At 40.2% G+C, this 24,143-nt stretch overlaps 1 protein-coding gene across 1 annotated transcript; it reads right to left on the bottom strand.

Moving 5' to 3' along the window:
* Positions 1-65: 65 nt before the first annotated feature.
* LOC117999153 (cytochrome b-c1 complex subunit 2, mitochondrial) lies at positions 66-23,796 on the bottom strand. The gene is made up of 14 exons (XM_034988086.1): positions 23,668-23,796; positions 21,044-21,127; positions 20,797-20,946; positions 19,784-19,848; positions 17,817-17,873; positions 17,452-17,576; positions 15,327-15,424; positions 12,606-12,663; positions 10,033-10,128; positions 9,487-9,686; positions 7,778-7,858; positions 5,287-5,363; positions 1,623-1,776; positions 66-338 (listed from the first exon to the last, which is right to left on the bottom strand). Exons 1-14 carry the CDS (start codon positions 23,698-23,700, stop codon positions 255-257), a joined length of 1,362 nt encoding a protein of 453 aa, XP_034843977.1. The 5' UTR covers positions 23,701-23,796; the 3' UTR covers positions 66-254.
* Between the last annotated feature and the right edge of the window lie 347 nt (positions 23,797-24,143).

Here is a 24,143-nt window from a genome sequence, read left to right on the forward strand (position 1 = left end):
ACAGCATCTAAAAGACCTCAGCATATAATAAATACTTGATTAACCAATTGCAAAGATGCAAGAAAAACATTTAAACAGAATGTTTTATTGACTTTCAGTCAGCTGGGGATAATTACCTGTATTTACGTGTTAAAACACTTCACCTCATTGAAAAAAAAGAGATGAATGTTATATTAGAGATATTTGACTTTCACGGGTTTGCCGCTCTGGGCTGAGAACATGTTCAGCTCTTCCCTGCAGGATGTGTTTCAGTATTACAACTCATCAACAAAAGGCGTATGGCTCAGATTTCCACTTGCTGCCATTGACTTCCGGCCAGAAACAAACTTCTTTGCAGCCTTTAAGTAAACAAACAAAAAAAGAAAAAAATTAGCAGAGATAAGAGAATGTATTATCCAGCAGACAAACTTATTTACTCTGTTGTTTCAAGAGCGTATGGGACAGGGCATCCTGAGCCAGCAACCCTGTACTAAGAAGCTCTTGTGAAATTAACTACAGGAGAGCACTGAGCATTATTTTCATTTGTGACGCTGTAAGAAAGTAAGCTCAGGTGTTCCTTTGAATGTTCCCTCCTACATGTGGCAGAGCAAGTGTGGTGCTCCAGATCTGAGGGTAGCTGTTAAAAAGGGGGATAGGGAAAACCTCACCGACATTGCAAAATAGGGCAGAGGCGGCCTCAGGCCAGGCAGTACTTTGCAGTTTCTGTTTTATAACGGCAAATAGTCTGAGTCAGTAAAAATACCCCAACTGTTAAAAGTCACACTTTCTCTCGTTGTGTTCTTCATGCCACTATTTGAAGACCACAGGCTGGTCGTTTAGGTGTATTGCCACGAGTAGCAGCCCCCATGTTCTCTGAAGCCAGCTTTTTCATGGGGACACAGTGCTAGAGGCAGCTGGGGCCGGGACTCACATAACGGTCGTATACAAGAGGAGGCGAGCCATTTGGAAGAGTATGAAAATGATGATCTTAGGGGCCAACTGAAATCGAGTCAAGGTTACTGCTTTAAAATAAAATAACCTGTTTCTTTTTTCTAACCTCACTGTCCCTACATAAGGTAGAGCTGTTGTTGAGAAGACGGCTGAGACCTCTATGATGCAAGAGGAGTCGACATTTTTAATATAGAAAGAACTGGGAAAACCCACTGATTTTGGATTTATTCTGTAGTTCATGTATTTGTTAGGTACAATAGGGAATACAAAAAGGTGTAAGACGTCGTCCTTGCCCTCAAAACAGCTGAATCTCACAATATATGTGAAAAAAAAATAGCAATAGAAGGAGGAATGTCTTGGGCTGAGATGAATGGATATCCCATGCAGGACTGGCATGACAGAGTTTATTTCTTGGGAGGAGAATCACATGAAAATCACCTCTCAGAATTTTAAATGGTTTGATCTACTGGGACTTTAGCTGAATGAGGAAGACACACACATGGAGCTGACCAGGAAGCCATCTGCAGACTCGACGGGAAGGAGCGAGACCTCCCGTCTCCGCATCAGGCAGCCAGCCACCAAACCGCAGGATTGGGACATATACAGCCCAAGGGAGCTTGTGCATTCCTTCTGAGACTGGATCATTAAGGTCAAATTATTTGATGTAAAATCAGAAGTTTTCATTCACTCACGTTTACAACATCGGCATCAGCAACGGAGTCTATCTGCTGAAGGACGGTGGCTGGCGGTGTGTATGATCCTGCACCCAGCGCCTGGGACCCGACTTCATCCAGGAACCCCTCAGAAGACTCCACTGACATTAGGTAGCCAGCTTTCAGCTTGTTCCTGTCCAGTAAAAGGTATGTAACTAAGGCAGAAGCCAGTTTTATAAGAGCAAGGCAATTTGAAAGTATGTTCTCAAACCAAATAAAGTATGTTTTCAAACACAAACATGTTTTGGTAAATACACAAATGAACAGTTTTGGAAATCTTACAGGGCTAAAGGCCTCCATTCTGTCTTCAGTTCATCAATTATGTGATTATGTGATTATTTAGAAAGCTGTCAATATGAGATTATACTGGAAACCCAACAGACTGCCTTTTGATTTTAGACTAGAACTTAAGACTATTTTAATGTGAAGTTTTGATTAGTGAAGTAACTCTTCCTCCAAATACTTTTCTGGTGATGATTTTAGGCATTTCTATTAAAGCAGAACACCTATGTGGGGTCTTCAGGCACTGTCCACTTAGTGGAATATTGTGTGCTGATTCTCTATCTACCAGCAACCCCCCAGGCCCATTTCTACAAGGAGCTTGGTCTCAATGAGGGTGGGGAGTGACTGAGAAGACAGGTGGGGAAGGACAGTAGAGGTCTTTTTTTTTTTTTTTAAAGATTTACTTATTTATTTATTTGTCAGAGAGAGAGAGAGAGAGAGAGGGCGCACAAGCAGGGGGAAGGCAGACAGAGGGAGAAGCAGGCTCCCCGCTGAGCAGGGAGCCCGATACGGGACTCGATCCCAGGACCCTGGGAGCATGACCCGAGCTGAAGAGACATTTAACTGAGCCACCCAGGCTCCCAGGACAGAAGAGGTCTTACAGTCTGTGCAGCTTAAATATGGGCACAAAGCATGAATTTGAAATAAAAATCCAATTCATAATTCTCTCTTGAATAATTTAACTCTCAAACTATCCTTGTTTGGCACTCTGTAGCAAGAGTTCCATTTACACATAATCACAATTTAATGCAGCAATTTTACCACACTGTCAGTTTAATTAAAAAAAAATTTACCTCCTTTCCCCCCGCCCCCAAGAGAGGGAGGGGGGCAGAAGAAGAAGGAGAGAGGGAGTCTCAAGCAGGCCCTACACCCAGCACAGAGCCCAATGCAGGGCTTGATCTCACGACCCTGAGATCATGACCTGAGCCGAAACCAAGAGTTGGACACTTAACTGAGCCACTCAGAGGCCCCAAAGAGTTTACAGATTTTACCTCTTCACTCTAGGCAACAAACGGATGGTTACCAGAGGGGAGGTGGGTGGGGGGATGGGTGAAATAGGTGATGGGGATTAAGGAGGGCACTTGCTGTGATATATGGAAGGGTTGACTCACTATACTGTACTCCTGAAACTAATATTACACTGTATGTTAACTGGAATTTAAATAAAAACTTAAAAAACTTTTTTTTACCTACAATAAACTTTACCAAGAGATTATTAGTTTGTCCCTTCAGCAATGACACCATGCTTTCTTTCTTTCACTACAGGAAGACTAATAAGAATCTTACAAGAAAAAGTATCAACTCCATCAAAATGGCAGAAAACAAGCATATCTTGATATTAATAACTGAAATTCCATTTTCTACATGTTGCCATACCTTATAAAAACTGTGCTACGCTTAAGAAAATATATTTTCTTAAATAAATTAGATTTGAAACTGATTTTTCTTAAGTAAATCCAGTGTTTCAATTTATTCTCATCATGTTTTGTTTGTGGTGCAATCATGTAGAACTGCATCCTATTAACCAATCCTTGGTTCCATGTACATATTTAATAAACTGTATTGTACTTATTTAAGAGAGGCAATTTTTAGTGTGTTCAGTGTAACAGAAGTAATAATGCTAATGGGAACAATCTGAAATGACCAGGAAGCTGTTCCCTTCTGAGTCATAATTTGCCCCATCATACTTCCTCTGTGGGCAATACTAAACGATTAGGAAGACATTGTTGAGTTTCACGATTCACATTTTGAACTGTCCTGAATAGACGGAGTCAAATTTCAGTGTTTTAAACTGCTGTATGAAAATGCAAGCTGATTTCCAGCTCGGTCCGAAGTGTGTCTCTTTTGTTAGACTCTCCAAACTACTGAGTGAGAGGTGTTGCTGGCACTCCCAGTGAAAACAGTGGGAATTAAAAAAATCGCCAAATAGGAGACAAGTACTTCAATCTTTTAATCAGATACAGTGGTCCCCCTTTATCCATGGGGGATACCTTCCAAGACCCCCAGTGGATGCCTGAAGCCATGGTTAGTACCAAACCCTATATATACTATGTTTTTCCTAACATACCTATAGTTAATTTATAAATTAGGTACAGTGAGATATTAACAATAACTACTAATAAAGTAGAACAATTGTAATAATATGCTGTAATAAAAGTTATGTGAATATGGTCTCTGTCATTTAAAAATAACTTAGTGTCCTATACTCACCTTTCTTGTGATGATGTGAAATGATCAAATGCCTACATGATGAGATGAAGTGAGGTGAGTGACGCAGTCGTGCTGTGACATAGTGTTCAGCTACTGATGACCTTCGACAGTAAGTCAGGAGGAAGATCATCTGCTTTCAGACCATGGCTGACTGCAGGTAACCATGGATAAGGCGGGGGGGGGGGGGGGGGGGAACTAGTGTATCTTTTTTTGGTCTATCACATCAGTAAAGAGGTGAAAAAAAAAGAAATGGCCAATGGTTATGGCAGAACAGGCACTCTCCTATACTGGTGCTGTGATTCTAAACTGGTACAACCTTTTTACATTGGGACTTCGAAATATAAAAATAAAAATATAAACATATATTTGAACAGACCTCTGTGATATTTATTATAACTCCTGACTCAGTTGGGAATCTATACCAAGAAGGTAATATGAAATACAAAAATGTTTTAAGACCGAAGATAGCTTTTATAGTTTATAATTTCCAACTGTAGGAAATGTCCAACAAGTGTATTTTGATACACCAGTTAATACTATTTATAACACATTTTTAGTAATCTGAATAAACGGAAACATCATTATAATGTTAAAAAAAGAGGAATCATTGGTAAGGAATGAGATCATTTTTTACTTTGTGTGTTTCTTATTTTCAAATTTCTACAATAAACACGCTATTAAATAGGATATAAGTATATATAATAATAGTTAATAAATATGTTTAAAATGCATAAAATGGTCAAGAAAATAAGCAAGATATTAACAATTATATCTCTAGGTGGCAGGATGTGTTTCCCTTTCCTTTTAAATACTTTTCTGTACCTTTCAATCCTTTCTTTTAAAAATGTTATAATATGGTGTGTTTGTTTTTTTTTAAAGATTTTTAAAATTTATTTATTTGACAGAAAGAGAGATAGAGCAGGAACACAAGCAGGGGGAGTGGGAGAGGGAGAAGCAGGCTTCCCCGAGCAGGGAGCCCGATGTGGGACTCGATCCCAGGACTCTGGGACCTCAGCCGAAGGCAGACGCTTAAGGACTGAGCCACCCAGGCGCCCCTGTACCTTTCAATCCTTTTGGGTATATGTTACAACAAAAAATACAACTTTCAAATAGTTGAAACACAAAACACACAGTTAATACTGTAACTTACTTGGCAGCTTGGACATCTGCATTGGAAAGGTTTCCTTGAGCAATTGTTTTCACTTGGTTATAGGCAGCCTTGATAACCTAGGACAAACAAGAGACAGCTGGTCATTTCTGATCAGTGCCAGAGTCTCCTGAAGCAATCAAATGCTCCTCTACTGAGGCAAACACACAAGATGGAAGGTCGGTTCCAGAGAAAAGCACAGTGTCCATTTGGAACTCTTGCCACTATGCGCTCCTTATTCTTCCAGTGTTCCAGAAAGCAGCTGTTTGTACAATCTGTAGTGTCCAAGTAGCCAAGCTATCTAATCTATCTATTTATGTATTTATGGTGGGCAGCAAACCAAGGTTTATTGAGCGATAGCAAAGTTTATTATCGAGTGATAGTACAAAGCTCCCGAAGAGGGAGGGGATCCAAGAAGGTTGCCTGTAGCCAGGCTTTTTAGAAAAGTAAGTGGCAGAGCACAGAGAATGCCAGGCTGGTTTAGGAAAAGCAAACAGGGATTTCTAACTGCCTGTAAAGAATAAATACCTCTAAATTTCCCCAAAGCGTCATGCAATTAATAACTGCTATCCCTTACTATTCATTAAGAAGAAAGTAGTAATTCACACACAGCCAATCTGTAAAGCTTGTCCATGCCTGGGATGCCGGGGTCAAGCAGGAATCACATTCCAGTGATGTGGGTGGGTGTTTGGGAAATATGTGTTGGATAAATAAGTTCATAAACCCGGTCCATGATTTTCTCCATCCCAACCTTGGCACCATCCTGGGTCACTGATCTAACCCTAATCACCATTCTAGGACCTTCATTTCCCCTGCATTTTAGCTACCCATTTCAACAGCCACACCCGACTTGGATATAACCTAAATTTGCCCTTTCTGTGAAATCCTCAATTCCAAGACCCCTGGCCTAAGTCTTTAATCACACTATCCTTGTTCCACTTTATCAAGATCTTTAGTTCCTTGATTTGTCTACTTTCAATCCATCGAGTCCCTTGGCTTCACTTCTCTGTCTGACCAAGATCCGCGAATCACTCCTTCAGTCACTCTCATCAGTGTGTCCCACTCCCTTGCCATCTGCCCATACTTCTGACTTGCCCACTTCGTAGGCTTCTAACCTTGGATGGAACCTACGACCCGCCCCTTTCATTACTCTGTTAGAAATACTACTGAAGGGGCGCCTGGGTGGCTCAGTTGGTTAAGCGACGGCCTTCGGCTCAGGTCATGATCCTGGAGTCCCGGGATTGAGTCCCGCATCGGGCTCCCTGCTCGGCAGGGAGTCTGCTTCTCCCTCTGACCCTCCCTCCTCTCATGCTCTATCTCATTCTCTCTCTCAAATAAATAAATACAATCTTTAAAAAAAAAATCCCTACTGCTTAAAAAAAAAAATACTACTGAAAAAAAACTATGAAGTGATTGTAATACGTAACAGTATGTGTAGGAAATGTCGTATGTGACTGTCGTATGAATTTGTGGTCTCTCACCTCCAGGAGACACCTACATGGCTGTCAATGCCCATTCTGTGTGTATCTAGCCCTTCATTTGTCCCAAATTTCATTATTTTCTTTCAACTCTCCTACCTTCTCTTACTCTCAAGACAGGACAGCCTCCTCCCTGACTGGGGATGTACTGTATCCGCATCTTTCCCACAGCAGCCTTTGTGTCCAAGGCTAAAATGTCCACTTGTACTCTGTATCCCACCTGCTCACGATTTTTCAGACCTGATCCATTTATAATATCCTATATCTGCTCCAATCTTTCTTTCTCTTCAGTATGAATTCTCTCCCAACTTAATCTCTCAGTGTAAACTCTCCTAAAACTATCACCTACCTCCCCAGCAAGTCTGAGCTCCACCTGCCTATGCCAACCTCACATTTCGTTCTTCTCATTCATTCCTTAACACTATAAATTTTAGCTCACTACCAATACTCTGGTGAAAACTGATGTTACCAGTGATGTCCTGGTTTGCTATAACTACCAGGGCTCTCTGGTAACTAAATGGATGGTAATCCGGAGTGGATCAAAATGGTGTTAACCATTCTCTCTTTCCTGGCCTCTTAAAAATACCAGTTTCTCTTCTTGTTTTCTGGGCCATTTTCCTTAGTCACTTGGCGGCACTCCCCAAAGCTCGGGCTTCAGTTTTCTCCTCCTACAGTCTTTCACACACAACCCTGACTTCAACACAATCTCTGTGCTGGGGACTCTGAAAGATCCATGTTGGCCTTGACATCACCTGAGTTCTCAATTTAGATGTCCCAGAGAGACAACTCAATGCCACCTGTCCAAACAGAACCAAAATACCAAGGAGACACTTCTTCCCTCTTTCCTGGAAGCATGAGTATACATTTTTAAATTCCTTGCACAGCAGACACATGGTAATGGTATCACACTATACAGAGCTCTGATAAGTCATGGCCTTCAAACACTCCCTATTTTTTACTAAAAACATGTTAATGGAGGAAAAACACTTGTGAGAATTGGTGAGTTTGCAACTTACATCTCCAGCTGTGGCAGCCTGTGAGATGGTGTAAATCCCGAAGAGTCCAGAATCCAAGTAACAGGCATTAAAAGCGGAAACCTGAAATATAATGAAATTTTACAGTATGTCATTTTACCAGGGAAAACGGCACAATTTCCCAAATAGACAAAAACTTGGGGACCTTCACGATACAAGCAAAAAAGATAAATTAATATTTCATGTAACCAGTTCTGTCAAGGACTGCAGTGTTTTGGACACAGGTTACTTCTTTCAAAACCATAATGGTTTTAACTTTTTTCACTTAAATCTCCCTAAAACAGACTGCTTGCTTTACTTTTTGCTGGGTATTTTCTAACCTTTGATGAGTAAAGGTTACTGTAAACACTAATTTGTGAACAGTATCATCACTGTTCACTGATCACAGCTGCCGTATGGCTGAGTGGTAGACTGTGGGTCTTTGGCATCACACAAACCTGCTGTCTTCCCTCCGCTAGTGCTGGTGACTTCTTTTTGGCCAATTCACTTACACTTCTCCTATACACTAAAGTCAAAGGGTTAGGGAAAAATGTCTGCTTAGTGGACGTTATTCAGATACCGAAGGTAGCTGCAAGTTCAGTCTCAGGATAACGGGGGTATTGCTGTCTGCAGTCTGGGCAGAGTGTTAAGCTCCCTAAGGGGAACACGAATGTCAGTGTCCTGTTTCCCAGTGTTTATGTGGGTGATTTACAAAAAGACCACCTGAGCTGTTATTAAAAATACCGACTTTCAAGTTCAGGTAACAGATTTACTCACTCAGATCCCTGTAGATGCAATCTGGAAAGCTGCATTTAAAAAAATAATTCCATGTGATTCTTATGCATGCTAAAATTTGAGAACCACTGGCTTGGCCCATATAAAGCATAAGAAGAAATGTTCTTTAATGATTTGAAGTTTAATTACAATTTTGAGACTATCCTGTTCATACCTCAAATTTCTGGCCAAATGCTGAAGTAGGAATTTCTTTCTTTCTTTTTTTTTTTTTTTAAAGATTTTATTTATTTAGGGGCACCTGGGTGGCTCAGTCAGTTCAGCGACTGCCTTTGGCTCAGGTCATGATCTCGGGGTCCTGGGAGCGAGCCCCGCATCGGGCTCCCTGCTCAGTGGGAAGCCTGCTTCTCCCTCTCCCACAAGCAGGGGGAGCGGGAGAGGGAGAAGCAGGCTAGCCTGATGTGGGACTCGATCCCAGGACTCTGGTTATCAAGACCTGAGCCTAAGGCAGACGCTTAATCGACTGAGGCGCCCTTCATTTTTCTTTTTTAACTTAATCTCAAACTGGAGGGATGGGTGTGTAAAGTTTCTCAGTGTACATGCTGTACATTTGGTTGGAAAACAGGAAGAGCAGTGAAATTCACGAAATAACCACAAGAACACAAGAGGACAGAAGAAAATCTAGAAAAAAAGTAATTAGAATCTAGGAAAATGTTTAATATCTAAAACTTTATTCTGAAGGGCCCTGAAAGATGAATTTCTGATTTTTTAAGCATTTCCTTCTTTCTATATTATATAACTGAAAAGAAAGGATGTTTCTGATAGGCCCTAAGGAACTAAACTCAAGCCTGGCTATCTCTTCAATTTTTCAAAGATTTTCTTTGTGTTCACCTTAAATTTTAAGAGCAGATTAACAGGACTACATCATACACACTCAGCCTTTACAAACAAAAGGAGAGATGTTGACTATTCAGACTCACATCAAATGGCTGGTGAACTCCCTTGGCAACAGCCTGGTACAGAGAGCTGGTGGGATTGCTGCCCCTCTTGACATGTGGTCCAGCACCCAGGACATACTGGAGAACACTAAATGCATTTGCTTCTGTACCTCCTGTAGCAGCACTTTCCGCTACAAGAGCAGCATGAACGAGACTGTCTCCATTCTGCTCTCGGATTTCACCTGGTGCCATGTAAGGAGAGAGCGAGGAGGAAAGGGGCTTGGTCACCACTAGCTTTATTCTTCTGCATTCTCTACGACACAGTATTAACCCACTAAGATTAAGGTTTTCTGTGGCCTGGTGCTCCCAGCATACCATCCTGCTTTCCCCACAACACACACACACACACACACACACACACACACACACACAAAACATGTTTAATACACAACACCCAAGCAATCTAATCCCTTCCTTCCACACTGAGTCTGTTTGGTGGTAAGTAATCAGGCCTACCCTACTCCAATACACTATTCTGATGGGGAACGTCCTTCTGATAAATCAGCCCTAACAGAACAAAATGCTTACCTCCACGATATTTGGCCTTTGCACCAGGTAAACCAAGCCCACCCCTCATGTTGAGAAACTGTTCTGCAACTTGCTTTAGAACAGGGTGACTCACACCTATTTCAATAGAAACAAAACCAAGCTAGAACCATAATTTTTAAAATACAATTGCAAAACATCTACTGTTTTAAAAATAGTATATGATTATACAAATTATTACAGAAATAAACAGTAAAGAAAACGAGTCCACCCCCCACAATGCTACTTTCCCAGAGATTCCACTTATAGTTTACTAATACATATTCATCTAGAACTTTTTTCTATACTTGTATTAATATTATCCTCATTTTCTTTTATTTTTAAAATGGTGTTATTCTATTCATATTGTTTCTAACTTGTCTTTTGTAATTTTTATCTAGGTGAGTGGTCTACGGCAACCATTTAATGGCTATAAAGAATTCCATTATATGAATGTACTATCATTTAATCAGTCCCTTCTTGATTGACATTAGCATGTTTCCTGATTAATCATTGGCTATTAAAACAACACTGCATTGTGCAAATGACACTTTTTTTAAAAATTTTAAAATCAATTAATTAACATAGTGTATTATTAGTTTCAGAGGTAGAGTTTAGTGATTCATTAGTTGCATATAACATCCAGTGCTCATTATATCACGTGCCCTCCTTAATGCTCATCACCCAATTACCCCACCCCCCTACTCACTTCCCCTCCAGTAACCCTCAAGTTTGTTTCCTACAGTTAAAGAGTCTCTTATGGTTTGTCTCCCTCTATGATTTAGTCTTATTTTAGTTTTCCTTCCTTTTCCCTATGTTCATGTTTTGTTTCTTAAATTCCATCTATGAGTGAAATCATCTGATAACTGTCTTTCTCTGACTGACTTACTTCACTTAGCATAATACCCTCTAGTTCCACCCACATTGCTGCAAATGGCAAGATTTCATTCTTTTTGATGGCTGAGTAAAGAACACTTTCAAGAGAGTAAAATGGATCCACAGAATGGGAAAAAATGTTTGCAAATGATATATCTGACAAGGATTTAGTATCCAAAATATATAAAAAACTCTTACAACTCAAAAATAATAAAAAAAACCCCAACCCAATTCAAAAATGGGCAAAGAACTTGAATAGACATTTCTCCAAAGAAGATATATAAATGCCCAAAAAGCACAAAAGATGAGTTATTAGGGAGACACAAATGGAATGAGATACCATTTCACAGACACTAGGATGGCCACCATCGAAAAGACAGATAGTAGTAAATGCTGGTGACAAAGTGGAAATACTGGAACCCCTGTGTGCCGTCGGGGCCGGGAGGGATGTCAACACTTCAACTGCCACGGACAACAGTCTGGCAGTTCCACAAATGGTTCAACAGTTACCACAGGTCCTGGCGATTTTACTTCTAATAATATACCCCAAAGAATGAAAAACAGGTGGTTCTAACTAAAACTTACACGCGACTGTTTTTATTTACAATAGCCCAAAGTTGAAAACAACTCAAATGCCATAGTGATGAACAGATGAACAAAGAGTGGTAACGGAGTATTTTAGCCAGAAAAGGGAATGGAACATTGGCACATGCTACAATATGGATGGACTCTGAAAACATTATGTGAAGTGAAAGAAGTCCGCTATAAAAGGCCACATATTGTAGGATTCCATTTCTATGAAATGTCCAGAGAGTCAACTCTGTAGAGAGACAGGAAGGAGATGAGTGGTGGAATAAGGAGTGGCTATAATGAACACAGGGTTTTTGGGGGGATGATAAAAATGTTCTGCAATTAGATAGTGGTAACAGTTATAGCACCTTCTGAATATAATAAAACTCATGGAACTGTATACTTTAAAAAGGTGGATTTTATGGTATTTGAATTATACTGATGATGCTGTTATTTACAAAACAAATGAACCAAAAAACAGTATCACAAATATCATCTTTGTGCAACTATTTTGTAAACTTGACCAACTGTTTCTGTATGATAAATCCTTAAAAACAAAATAGCTGGGTTTAATATATCAATATTTAAAATTTTAATATATTTAAACAGACCTCCAAAAATATACCAGTTTATACTCTCACCAACAATTTTTGAGAGTGCTTAATTTTTCCATACCCGGGTTAATACTGGGCAGTGTCAATCTTTTAGTTTTTGCCAATCTCATGGGTTAAAATTTTAACTATTAGGCAAGGCTATCTTTTACAATAATTGGCTACACACACATTTCCCCCATGAATTGGCTGTTCACTCCCTTTGCCTATTTTCAATTAAATTATACTTCTTTAAAACAAAAAACTTGTAAAAGCATTTTGCTTAGAGAAATTTGCCCTTTATCATAATTTTTCAAATACTGTAATAAACTCAAAGCCAGTAGTTTACATAGTTAAATGCTGGATTCTGCTTGCTAAAACCAGACAACCTACCCATTAAAATCCTATCACACAATGCTTGTCTGACATCAACAGAGAACTGAGTTATCAAATTTGGTTCAATCCTGTGCTCTTATGATTACAGCTTAAAAAGACTACTCTTAAAGAAACAGACTGACATGAAAGCAATTCCCAACTTACCAAGTCCAATCAAAGCCATTCTTGCACTTGTGAAATGGTTCTGAACAAAGTAATGCAACTGAGGAAGTTAAGAACATTTATGAGGTTATATTGGTATAAATACAAAAAGCCGTAAAAAATTAAAACTGCAGGTCAACAGAAAATAAATACTCAGGCTTAAAAGCTGCCATAGTAAACTACAGACTACATAGTGCTGAATTATATTGCTTTTATTTTTTAAACTATTGATTAAAAGAACTAGAACTTAACGTGGTAATGGTTACATGACTGTGAATATAGTGAAAACTACTGAATTGTGCACTTTATTTTTTTTTTTAAGATTTTATTTATTTATTTGAGAGAGAGAGTGAGAGCATGCCAATGAGTGGGGGGAGGGAGAGAGAGAATTTCAAGCAGGCTCCATGCCCAGTGTGGAGTCTGACATGGGGCCCAATCTTATAACCCCGAGATCATGACCTGAGCTGAAACCAAGAGTCGGACACTTAACCGACTGAGCCACCCAGGTGCCCTGGAATTGTACACTTTAAGTAGGTGAACTGTATGACATGTGAATTATAACTCAATAAAGCTGTATTGAAAAAAAGGAACTAAAAAACGGCCTGAAAAAAATTAGAGCATACACTGGCTTGAATTTTTTTTTTTTTTTTTTAAGATTTTACTTATTCATTTGAGAGAGAGAGAGAGAAGGAGAGACAGTGAGAGAGTACAGGCAGGGAGGAGAGGGAGAAGCAGGCTCCCCACTGAGCAGGGAGCCCGACGTGGGGCTTGATCCCAGAACGCTGGGATCATGACCTGAGCCGAAGGCAGATACTTAACCGACTGAGCCACCCAGGCGCCCCGACACTGGCTTGAATTTGAAAAAAATGAGACTAAGCTTATGATTTTTATTATGTGATTTTAGCAGATGGGCATCAGATTTCGTCTTTATATATGTCGTAAGAAAGTACTATTAACATTCTACAGTAGGGCTAAAACCTATTCTCAACAGGAGCACTGTTGCTCCCAAGGGAGTGAAAATTGACTCTTGGGGGGCAAGAAAAACATTTTACTTCTTTTTATGTATAAAACACAAATATATATACATGTATATAAACAGACCGCGTATCTGTAATATTAAAAATTCATTTTGAGTCAGGCTAGAAAAAATTGGCTAAAAATGGTTCCTTGGGAATGGGTCATAATGTTGAGAATCATTAGGCGACGGTAACGTGACTGAATCCAGTTACCAGAATTTGTGCCCTGAAGTGAACGGTGCCTACATCTTTGGAATCACCACGGAATCATTCTTTTTTTTTTTCCTCCTGAATGCTGCCATCACTCAAGGTATTCTAGCACCAATTTCTTTAGAATTTCCTTTAGACTAAGGACACATTTAAAAATGCTAGTAACTTTGAGGTAACCATGGTTAATATATTGGTATCTGTCCAGGATACACACACACACACACCCCTTTATTTTCTAAAAATTGAGACCCTATGGTACATCCTATTCATAAATTACATTTTCTAACTTGACAATATGCTATGGAATTTTTCCGTATCAGTATTTTTAAATGGTTGCATAGTATTCCATTCTACAGATACTTAATAAGTTACTTAACTAGTCCCCTAAAGTTGGATGTTTAACTTGTGTCTAATTTTTCATAATTATAAACAATGCTACAGTAAACATCCTTGTGGATAAATGTTTTGCTATGTATACTCTTTTAGCTACCTCAATAACGTATCTTCACATGGGTGATTTCAATTTCTGAAAAATTTCAAAACTCATTAGAGGCTAGTCTTATGAAAAATTTTCACTGTTTAGGTTGGATGATATCAGTTATAATTTTTTCAAAGTGCTGTATGAATGGTAGGCATTAAACTGTTGACTGGTAAGTGGATAGTTTTCTAACCAGGAAATAAAAGAGGAAAGGGATTGGATATACAGTTCAGTTTTCTCTAGTGGCTAACCAGAAATGAAATGAGAATAAAACCTTAACTTCCGAGTCACATACACACTTTGCCAAGTATTGACAGTTGCCAATTTTTCTTTTAATGTCTTCTGATAAATAATTTTTTGCAGGGTGGTAGGAGTAGGAAATTAAGATTATATATAGGCACCCACACTTGCAGGAGATACACTATGACATTCAATGTTTCACGTTTTGGACCTGAAGTTTTATGTTACATATATGGCTGGGACATGTAACAATCTGTATTGCCAGCAAACTAAGGCCCGTGTGCTGAAGGAGGGACGTGAGCTAGTACGCAGGCTGATGATGGCTGGGGAGGTGACGTGGGTTCATTCCTACCTGCACACTGAGGAGTTAAAGGAAGACTTTTGGTCAAAAGATTATGAAATTTAACACTTAAATACTGTTTAAAAAAGATAAATACACACAGAAAAAGGTCTAGAGGAAAATATACCCAGGCATTAACATTCAGTGCCTTTAGGTATGTGAGATGTTTTCTTTTTTGCTTCTTGTTGTTTTCTGGATTTTCTGAAATAAACATGTCTCTTTTATGATAAAAACTTCATTTAGTTAAAAGCTGTAAAAATTGTTCAGATAGAATTTTAGTTAAAAAGGCAAGCTGATTTAAAAAAAAAAAAAAAGCCAGCAGGTGAATTTTTAAAATTCGAAGATAAAAAAAATTAACAAACAAACCTGAAATGGCAGATAAATGTTCAATTTAATGTGAAAACAAGCACATTTTAGAATGTAATGTCTTTTATCAGTACCTCATCTGGTGTCACTTTTCCAATCCTATAATCAGGACAATACAGGGAATTAGCCAAGGCATTTCTGTAAGCTGCAGCATGCAAATTTTCAAGGACATCTGTAAAATAAGTAAAGAAGCATTTGTGGAAACAATTCAAATAAGACAACGTTTTTAGAACCTAGAAAGCAACTAGAATATACAATTTTGGTCACCTTATGGCATTCAAGTGTTATGAGGGCTTGAAATTTAAAAGTCGGCCAGCTGAATGTGCTGAGAAAAGTAAGAAATTAGGACAGCAGCTTCTACATACCAGGGTTCGCCTGACCACTTCTCTGACTTTAATCTACCTGGTATCATCTGGAGAGTATAATGGCCTGGGTTTCAGCAAGTCTGAATCTAGTTATAGTTCTGCCACCAATGCACCATGTGACCTTGGGTAAGTGATTTACCTCTATTTTACTCGTACGTTCTCTACGTAATGAGGAGTTGTCAGGTTAAGAAAATATATGAAAGTGCCAGTGTTAAGTCCTATCAATAGCTTTCGGGGGGTCCAAGTGTCCTCCTCACTGGAGCACAGGCACTGTCCCTGCTTTCCTGCTTCAGTCAGTGCCTTTGTCATTACTTGGGCAATCTCCCTATGCCGGGAACGGTCAGGTGCTGGAAACAGAGAGATGAGTAAGACACAATGCCTGGCCTCAAAATGTTGAGCGGGAAAACGGTGAAATAAAGCATGATGGGTGTGATGTCAGCAGTAGATCAAAAGCGCAGCAGGGGCGCAAGGGAAGGGCAGTGGGAATTGGAAAGGGGTAACAGAAGTAAAGTCTGGAATGAGCCTTAAGATGGATAGATGTTTACCAGGGGAAGGATTAGGGAGTGGCATTTCAGGCAGAGAGAACAGACAAAGGCGTGAAGCATGACAACGGATTCAAAGGGGAACTGCCTGGGAGGGGAAGAAGGTAGCGCAAGAGGCAAGGGAGGTGGGCAGGGGTCAGATTGTGAAAGTTAACATATATGCTAAGTTGAAGAGGTTGAACTTTATCCCACAGATAAGAAGCAGCTTTTAAAGGATGAAGATGCAGATTTGGGGGCAGATAGCAGCCGGGAGATGGCAGTTAACCATTCACACAGAAAGGATGAGGGCTGGAACCTCACTGCTGACAGTGGGGAAGAAGCCACAGCTGGTAGGTAAGTCATCTTTTCTACAATTTTCTATTTCTTTGGTGGAAGTCCGGAGTAAGGAAGATCATACTCCTTTGTAAAACAAAGTATCACAGTGAAATAATATTAGCTAACATAGACCAAACTCTCACTTTGTTCCAGACACTTGACAGGCTTGCTTTCTGAGTGAGGCCCATCCCATGCAGGCCCCTGCAGCTGGTCACCTGTTTAGACCCGAGGGGCCCACCTGCACACTTCTGCTCCTACCGGAAGTTGCAGGACTTCCAAGTCAGCAGTGCTTGTTTACTAATCTGTTTTGCTAGTCATACTTGTCAAGATTATGTATTGAACATTATATAATCACAAAGTATGAACACCTAAAAAGTTCTTATTTTTAAAAAAATTAAATTGCTTGCTTTGGGAAGATCCAGTGAAGGTAAGTGGCTGAACAGTAATGCCAGCAGCAACCACGAACTGTTGCCGGGTTTGGTGCAAGCAAACTACTGAAGAAACACTGTATTCTAAATTCTGAAGCCGGGATTCTATAATGAACTTACATACTATCAAAGATGAAAAATAGTCAACAATATGAATGTTTAGAAACACAAGAACAATACAGTTAAGAAACTAGACAAATTTTTGGAAAAGGCAGTTTTAAACCCAAGCAGAGAAAAATTTCAATGGCAATTTCTTCCCTCTACAAACTGATCTTCTCAAAAACCCAGTATCTTAAAAAAAAAAAAAAAAAAAAAAAGATTTTATTTATTTGACAGAGAGAGAGTGAGAGCACAAGCAGGGGGAGCAGCAGAGGGAGAGGGAGAAGCAGGCTCTGCGCTGAGCAGGAAGCCCGATGTGGGGCTCAATCCCAGGACCCTGGGATCATGACCTGAGCCGCAGGCAGATGTTTAACCAACCGCGCTACCCAGGTGCCCCTCAAAAACCCAGTATCTTAGAAAGAACTGAACGGGATCTGAAAATATACTTACGAGCCTGTGGATTCTGAAAAGCCACAGCTTTGTCAATCCTTAGCTGAGACTGAAGGGCAGCCACTTCCCAACGACGGAATTCTGGTGCTGTGGTGACATTGAGCAGGAACTCCATTAGAATATCACTACAGAAGACATCAAGATGAGAGTGTCGAGTCAAAAATTTAAAACCCATGTCCATGCTACGTAAAGGTAATCTTCTCAATATTAAGTTTTAGGCCTGTGGTAAACACAACGTTCTACAGTTTGTGAGTAAGAACCCAAAACAAAAATCAGAGGTCACAATGCCACATTAAAAAAGACAAGAACTGAGCAGCTAAGTGTTTCTTTAAAAGCAGGTGTCCTCAACACATGCAGGTACTTACACGTGGTCCCGCAGGCATTCCACAGTGTAGGCCATGTTTTCCCTGGTTGAAGTCACACTGCATCAGAAATAAATTACAGTGAATTATCTAATCAGAAGAATAAGCTTTCCTTATATCTTTGTTAGATCAACCAATTTGGAAAAATTATTTTGAAGTATAAAAATACACATATTCATCAACTAAAGTATAAAATATTTAAGAAATTATTTTCAAGGAAGGCAATCTTGACATATTACACATGGATGCACCTTGAAGACATTATGCTAAGTGAAATAAGTCAGTCTTGGAAGAACAAATACCGTAATTCTACTTTCAGGAGGAACCTGGAGAAGTGAAAATCATAGACCGTAGAATGGTCACTGCAGGGGGCTGGTGGGTGAGGGGGTGGAGTTTCTGTTTAATAGCTACAGAGTTTCAGTTGGGGAACATAAAAACATTCTGGAGATGGATGGTAGCGATAGTTTCTTAATGCCAAATTCACGCTGAAGACCCGTACACTTAAAGCAGTATATTTTATGTATATTTTACCACAACTTAAAAAAATGGCATTAGGGACGCCTGGGTGGCTCAGTTGATTAAGCAACTGCCTTTGGTTCAGGTCATGATCCTGGAGTTCCGGGACCAAGTCCCCACTGGGCTCCCTGCTCAGCAGGTAGTCTGCTTCTCCCTCTGACCCTCCCCTGTCTCATGCTCTCTGTCTCATTCTTTCTCTCTCAAATAAATAAATAAAATCTTTAAAGAAATATGGCAATTAAAGCTGAAGATCTCTTTGTACCCTTCTTTGGCTAACCTCACTCCCTCCTTCCCACTCTAGAGACAAGCAAAATTATAAGCACTACATATTATTTAAAAAAAAAATTGTAAATGCCCCATACCTTAAAAATATCTCATTTTTCCACAAAACATTGAACTGGAATAATCTAGTTAATCCCTTAACTGCTGTGCACTAGTCTCATCACATCACTAGATCATACTTTATCCCATTTCCCTGAAGATGGCATTTAGATTATTTCCAGTCTTTACAAAAATAAACAGTATCTTTGTGCATGTGGATTAAAAACTTAGGTTGCAAGATACACTCCTTTTTTTTTTTTTTTTAAAGATTTTATTTATTTATTCATAAGAGACAGAGAGAGAGGCAGAGGGAGAAGCAGGCTCCCCGCTGAGCAGGGAGCCCGATGCGGGACTTGATCCCAGGACCCTGGAATCATGACCTGAGCTGAAGGCAGACGCGTAACCATCTGAGCCACCCAGGTGCCCAAGATACACTCCTTTTCAATATTACTAGATTTTCCTTGATTCTTTTCTAAGTAGTTTTATCAACTTATTCCACTAATTGTAGAAGAGATTCTCCCTCTTCCTTAACACTGCCAACACGATATATAAATCTGATGGGTAATGGCATCACATTGTGATTACAAGTAGAGATCAGTGTTTCTGGCTTCTTCCTCTGGGAATAGCCTGTTCCTATCCTTTGTCCATCCATTTTCTTTTTTTTTTTTTAAAAGATTTTATTTATTTGACAGAGAGAGACACAGCGAGAGAGGGAACACAAGCAGGGGGAGTGGGAGAGGGAGAAGCAGGCTTCCCGAGGAGCAGGGAGCCCGATGCAGGGCTCGATCCCAGGACCCTGGGGTCATGACTTGAGCCAAAGGCAGACTCTTAACAACTGAGCCACCCAGGTGCCCTGTCCATCCATTTTCTATTTGCTTGTCTTCTCCTAATTTGTAGTTCTTTATTTTTCCAAATAACCCTCTCCATGTTATGTATGTGGCAAACATTTACTCCCAGTTACTTAAATATTCACTTTAAGGCATAAAAATGTTTTACATTTTGATGTAGTTAAATTCATTAGCTTTCTCCTCCTTGTGCCTGATTAACAAATCCTTAATCGTGTTGGTAAGTTCCCTTATGATCGAATATTTTCTGGTGTTTTCACTATTTCCTGCTACTTATTTTTAACAAACCTTAATTTGCCACCAACTGCTTCGATTCCACGGGTTATCTTGAAAGATGAAGCTCCTTTTGTAGTCTGGAAAAAGAACTGTACTTTTAGTAATTTTTTAATGCTAAGTTTGCAATCACACAATATCACAATCTAAATGTCTAATTGTCATTAGATTCAAAAAGAACTTTACCTAAACAGCGGATCCCTTTTTAGTTTAAGAATTATAAAATGAAGTTTGCCAAAAAACACACAATAGTTTTTCTCTTCTGTAGGATCAAGATACCATAGCATTCCTAAGCGAAATAAGTCAATCAGAGAAAGACAATTATCATATGATCTCACTGATAAGTGGAATCTGAGAAACAAGGCAGAGGATCATAGGGACAGGGAGGGAAAAATGAAACAAGACGAAACCGGAGAGGGAGACAAACCATAAGAGACTCTTAATCTCAGGAAACAAACAGGGTTGCTGGAATGGAGGGGGGTGGGAGGGATGGGGTGGCTGGATGATGGACATGGGGAGGGTATGTGCTATGGTGAGCGCTGTGAATTGTGTAAGACTGATGAATCACAGACCTGTACCCCTGAAACAAATAATTATATGTTAATTTTTTAAAAAAGGGGAAAAAAAAGAATGTAATGTATTATCCCAGAGTAACACTGAATTGACCACAACTACAAACAAATATGGATAAATATAAAATAGTTTTTGTTAATATGAAAAACAACATTTGTTATTGAAACTATTTCAAAAGAAAAGGGAAGAAAAAGCAAACATTTTAGAATAGTTGTTAATCTGGGGTGAAGAGGGTGGGAAGGGAAGGAGACACAAGTAACATTGATTTTAATGATAATGTTCGACTATGTTGAGTGATACATTCGGAGGTGCTTATTTGACTGTATGCTTTATAACCTCCATGTTACATAAATCCTTTTGTGTGTTTCGAATAATATGATGCATTATTTTTAATGGGGGAAAAAAAAAAGATGCCACAGCATTCCTGAACAGAGTGAGGTAGTAAAGATGCTTACCAAACTGGATGCAAGACGAAGCAAATGAGAGGTTCCTAAGTTGTTGGAGTCCTCATATCTACTGCCTGCTTTAATGAACAAACCAATTCTTGACGCAGGAGCATAGTTCTCCAGAGAAGCAATCACTAAGCCATTTGGTAATTTGGTAAACTGTATTTAAGATAAAGTGAGATGTGATCAATGCTTTTCTATTACCAAAGACAGTAAGGAGTGTATGGGTTCCAGTGAGTAACTCAGTGGGACTGACCTCAAGGTCCTGAGGATGTGAAGGCACTCCTGCAGGGGCGGCCGTGGCTTTCACTTTGGGAGCAACTTTCAGGGAATAAAATCGCTAAACACAAAAAAGACAGGTTACACACATCTCTCTCAAGAAGAGTCTTGTATTCTGGTGTGCCCAAGCAACAGGTGTTCAGTGATAATAGATCTTCAAGGTTGGATTTAGTGGACTTATTATTTCCCAACCACTCTTAAATCTCTGTATTTATGTGTGATTTGTAGAGCCTGAAGGAATACCTAATCCTACATTTTCATTTTTTTAGAATGTAAAGAACCACTGTATTTTTCTTTTCCCTGTTAACTATCTTATTAAAGCTTCAGGTGGCTCTTCCTGGCTCTAATGCTTTGGAATTTTTTTTTTTTGACCTGAGTCAAAGGCAGACGCTTAACCATGTGAGCCACCCAGGCGCCCCTGCTTTGGAATTTTTTGAAAAAGTGTAGGACTGCCACACCCATACTCTTTTATTAGATATTAGCATTACTATTTCCCTTATCTGCCCAGTCTCATTCTAGTCTACCTCCCAAGTGAAATGACTTCATCTCCATAATCATTTTACTAACCTTTAAAAAAGACCAAGTATACCAAGGACAATTCCTCCAAGACCCCAATATTTCACATAGTATCTTCACTCTCTTGGGTGCTACAGTAAGACCACACAACCAAGGGCTTTATTTCTTTGACTAATACACATTTATATCATCCTGAGATTAACAATAGCTTCAGCTACAGCAGATTCTCAGTTCATTATATGCAGCCACTGGAAAGGTAAAAAGGTCCTCTTAAAGGCTGGATAATTGATCCAGATGCATAACTTTATTGTTTTTTGGGTAAATGATATACGATGCTATAGAATTCATTCTAAGGCTCATGAGGTTATTAGAAAAGATGTTGTCCCAAAATCAAATGAACATACTGCTGGAGTTTCCTGAGGACTCCCATCAGAGGCTGCAATGCCCTGACTCCATGATGTCCTGAAGGGCTGTTTGTTAAATATTCAACATCAGTCCTATACTGAGTTGGTTCCTAGTTTTCACTCGCTATTAGTACTTTTTAACTATAAAATACAATTAGCTTTGTTTTACATCAATTTTGTTTGCTGGGTGTGGTATAGCTAACCCTACTTGTGATTCTAAAAAGTAAAATTTTAAGATATGTGAGCATAGCTGTTCAAATATGAATAATCTATAGTTCCATTGCCAAGGGAGATTTAGGTGCTTTCACCTCAAGAAATAGTGACACTTTGATTATATACTATCTATAATTTGTCCCATTCAAATCAGCTGCAAAGAATTATCCTGTCAATTACTAGATAATTTTAATAACAAGATATGTATAAATTTATTCTTTTGTAAAATAAGGGATACAATTAGAAACGTTGCTTTCAAGTTTACTGCAATTTGTTTACATTGGTCCTCTCCAACCGTTACCTTTGAGTTCTTTTATCTACTAGACAGTTGGGATGGATAGAATGGAGGCGATTTGGGGGTCTTTTGCCACTCTAGGCTGCTCTCAGCGTTGTTAATCGTTAGTTTGTCTAGGTGTGGCAGTAAGGGTAATTTAGGCTATATTATAATTTAAATTACAACCATTCGTATAATCCACAGTATGTCTATTTAAACATTAGGCACAGAGAAACTCCATTCCCTGTTCTTCTGCATCTCTGTCTAGCAGGTTAGTAGTTACCTAGTAACCCAGATACCGTTGGCATTTCGGGCTAGGTAATTTTTTGTTGTGTGTGGGGAGGATGTGCTTGTGCACTGTAGGATATTTAGCAGCACCTCTGGACTCCAGATGCCAGCTGCACTCCCCACAGGCTGTTACAACCAAAAATGTATTCAGATATTGCCAACTATCCCCTGGGGGCAAAACTGGCCAAGCTGAGATTTTTAAGTGCTCCTCACCTCCCCTCTTGATAACTACCACTCCGTAGTGGTAGCACACTGACATTTGAGGAGTTTTCCCCAAGTGACAGCTATGTTTCGCTTGGGCTTGAAGCAGGAGTCTTAAGCAGCTCCCGAGGACTGACCAAGAGCCGCTCCTAGAATTCTCTAACAAGACATGAAGAAAAACACGGCATCCTGCCAGGGCACCATAATAAGTTCTAGAACAGTGATAAGCACTATACAGGCATTAGCTCATTTCTTCCTTAGGATTTTACTCATAAGCCCACTTAACCGTTGGGGAAACTGATGCTCCATGACACACTAAGAAGCAGAGGCCAGAGCTGACGGTGAGGGTGGAGTGCTAGGTCTACGCCGGCCCCTTGCCCCCCAGGACTCGCGGTTTCCTCCTCGGGCACGCAAATGCAGCAGTGACCTTCAGAGGTCTCTCCACCGAGTCGCGTCACCTCCGCTCTCAAGCCCTTTGCCTTTTCTCTTCAGGTTCTCCGGAGTTAGGTCTCTTCTGCGCGTAGCACGAGCTGGGCCTCCAATGCCCGACCCACCCACCTTGCAGACCACTTGGCCCGCAGAGTTCGGCTGAAGGGCAGACGGAAGCCCAAGGCCGGGGAGCTCCAAACCAAGCACCTCCGGTCCGTATCACCTTGCTGACAAACTGCTCCCCAACCTTTCCCCATGCCCACCGGCTGTGCTCACCGAGAAGGACCCGGCTCTGTTTAGCAGCTTCATGGCTCAAGATTGCTCTAATCCACGGTCACCGCCGGCTTAAAGGAAAGCAAGATGGTGGCTGACGAGAGGAGTTTCCCAGCATCCCCCGCGCGCTCTTTCCCACGCCTTCTACGTGTAGAGGACTCTCTATGCGGACCGCGCTCTACTGCTCCCTGGAGGAGGTTGGGCCAGTCCAATTCCTCCAAGACGCAGTATAGGCGGACGCAAAGTTTTGTAAGTAAATACTCAGAAGATTACTTATGTTACCACTTTTTGGATTCTCGTCCTGGCTCGGATATCCACTCTGTGATCCTGCTCTAGCTCTAGGACAGCCCATCACAACCCACCCCCGCCACTTTGGATTCTCCCGACCCGGATTGTCCAATGAGACAGCCCCTTTTCCCGGGGTTCCTCCCGCGGTCTCTCGGCTCCCGTCGGCTCTCGAGCTCCCGCACAGCCAGCGC

The sequence above is a fragment of the Mirounga leonina genome, unplaced genomic scaffold, assembly GCF_011800145.1.
Source record: "Mirounga leonina isolate KUSES-001 unplaced genomic scaffold, KU_Mleo_1.0 Mir_448, whole genome shotgun sequence".
Taxonomy (NCBI): Eukaryota; Metazoa; Chordata; class Mammalia; order Carnivora; family Phocidae; genus Mirounga; species Mirounga leonina.

What these genes read in the sequence shown, in the direction of transcription:
- LOC117999153 (XM_034988086.1), bottom strand. Translation starts at nt 23,700, where the DNA reads ATGAAGCTGCTAAACAGAGCCGGGTCCTTCTCG. An exon ending in ACAGAGCCGGGTCCTTCTCG is followed by an intron (nt 21,128 to 23,667) that starts GTGAGCACAGCC and finishes TTTTGTGTTTAG; the next exon opens with CGATTTTATTCCCTGAAAGT. An exon ending in GAATGCCTGCGGGACCACGT is followed by an intron (nt 17,577 to 17,816) that starts GTAAGTACCTGC and finishes TGTCTTCTGTAG; the next exon opens with TGATATTCTAATGGAGTTCC.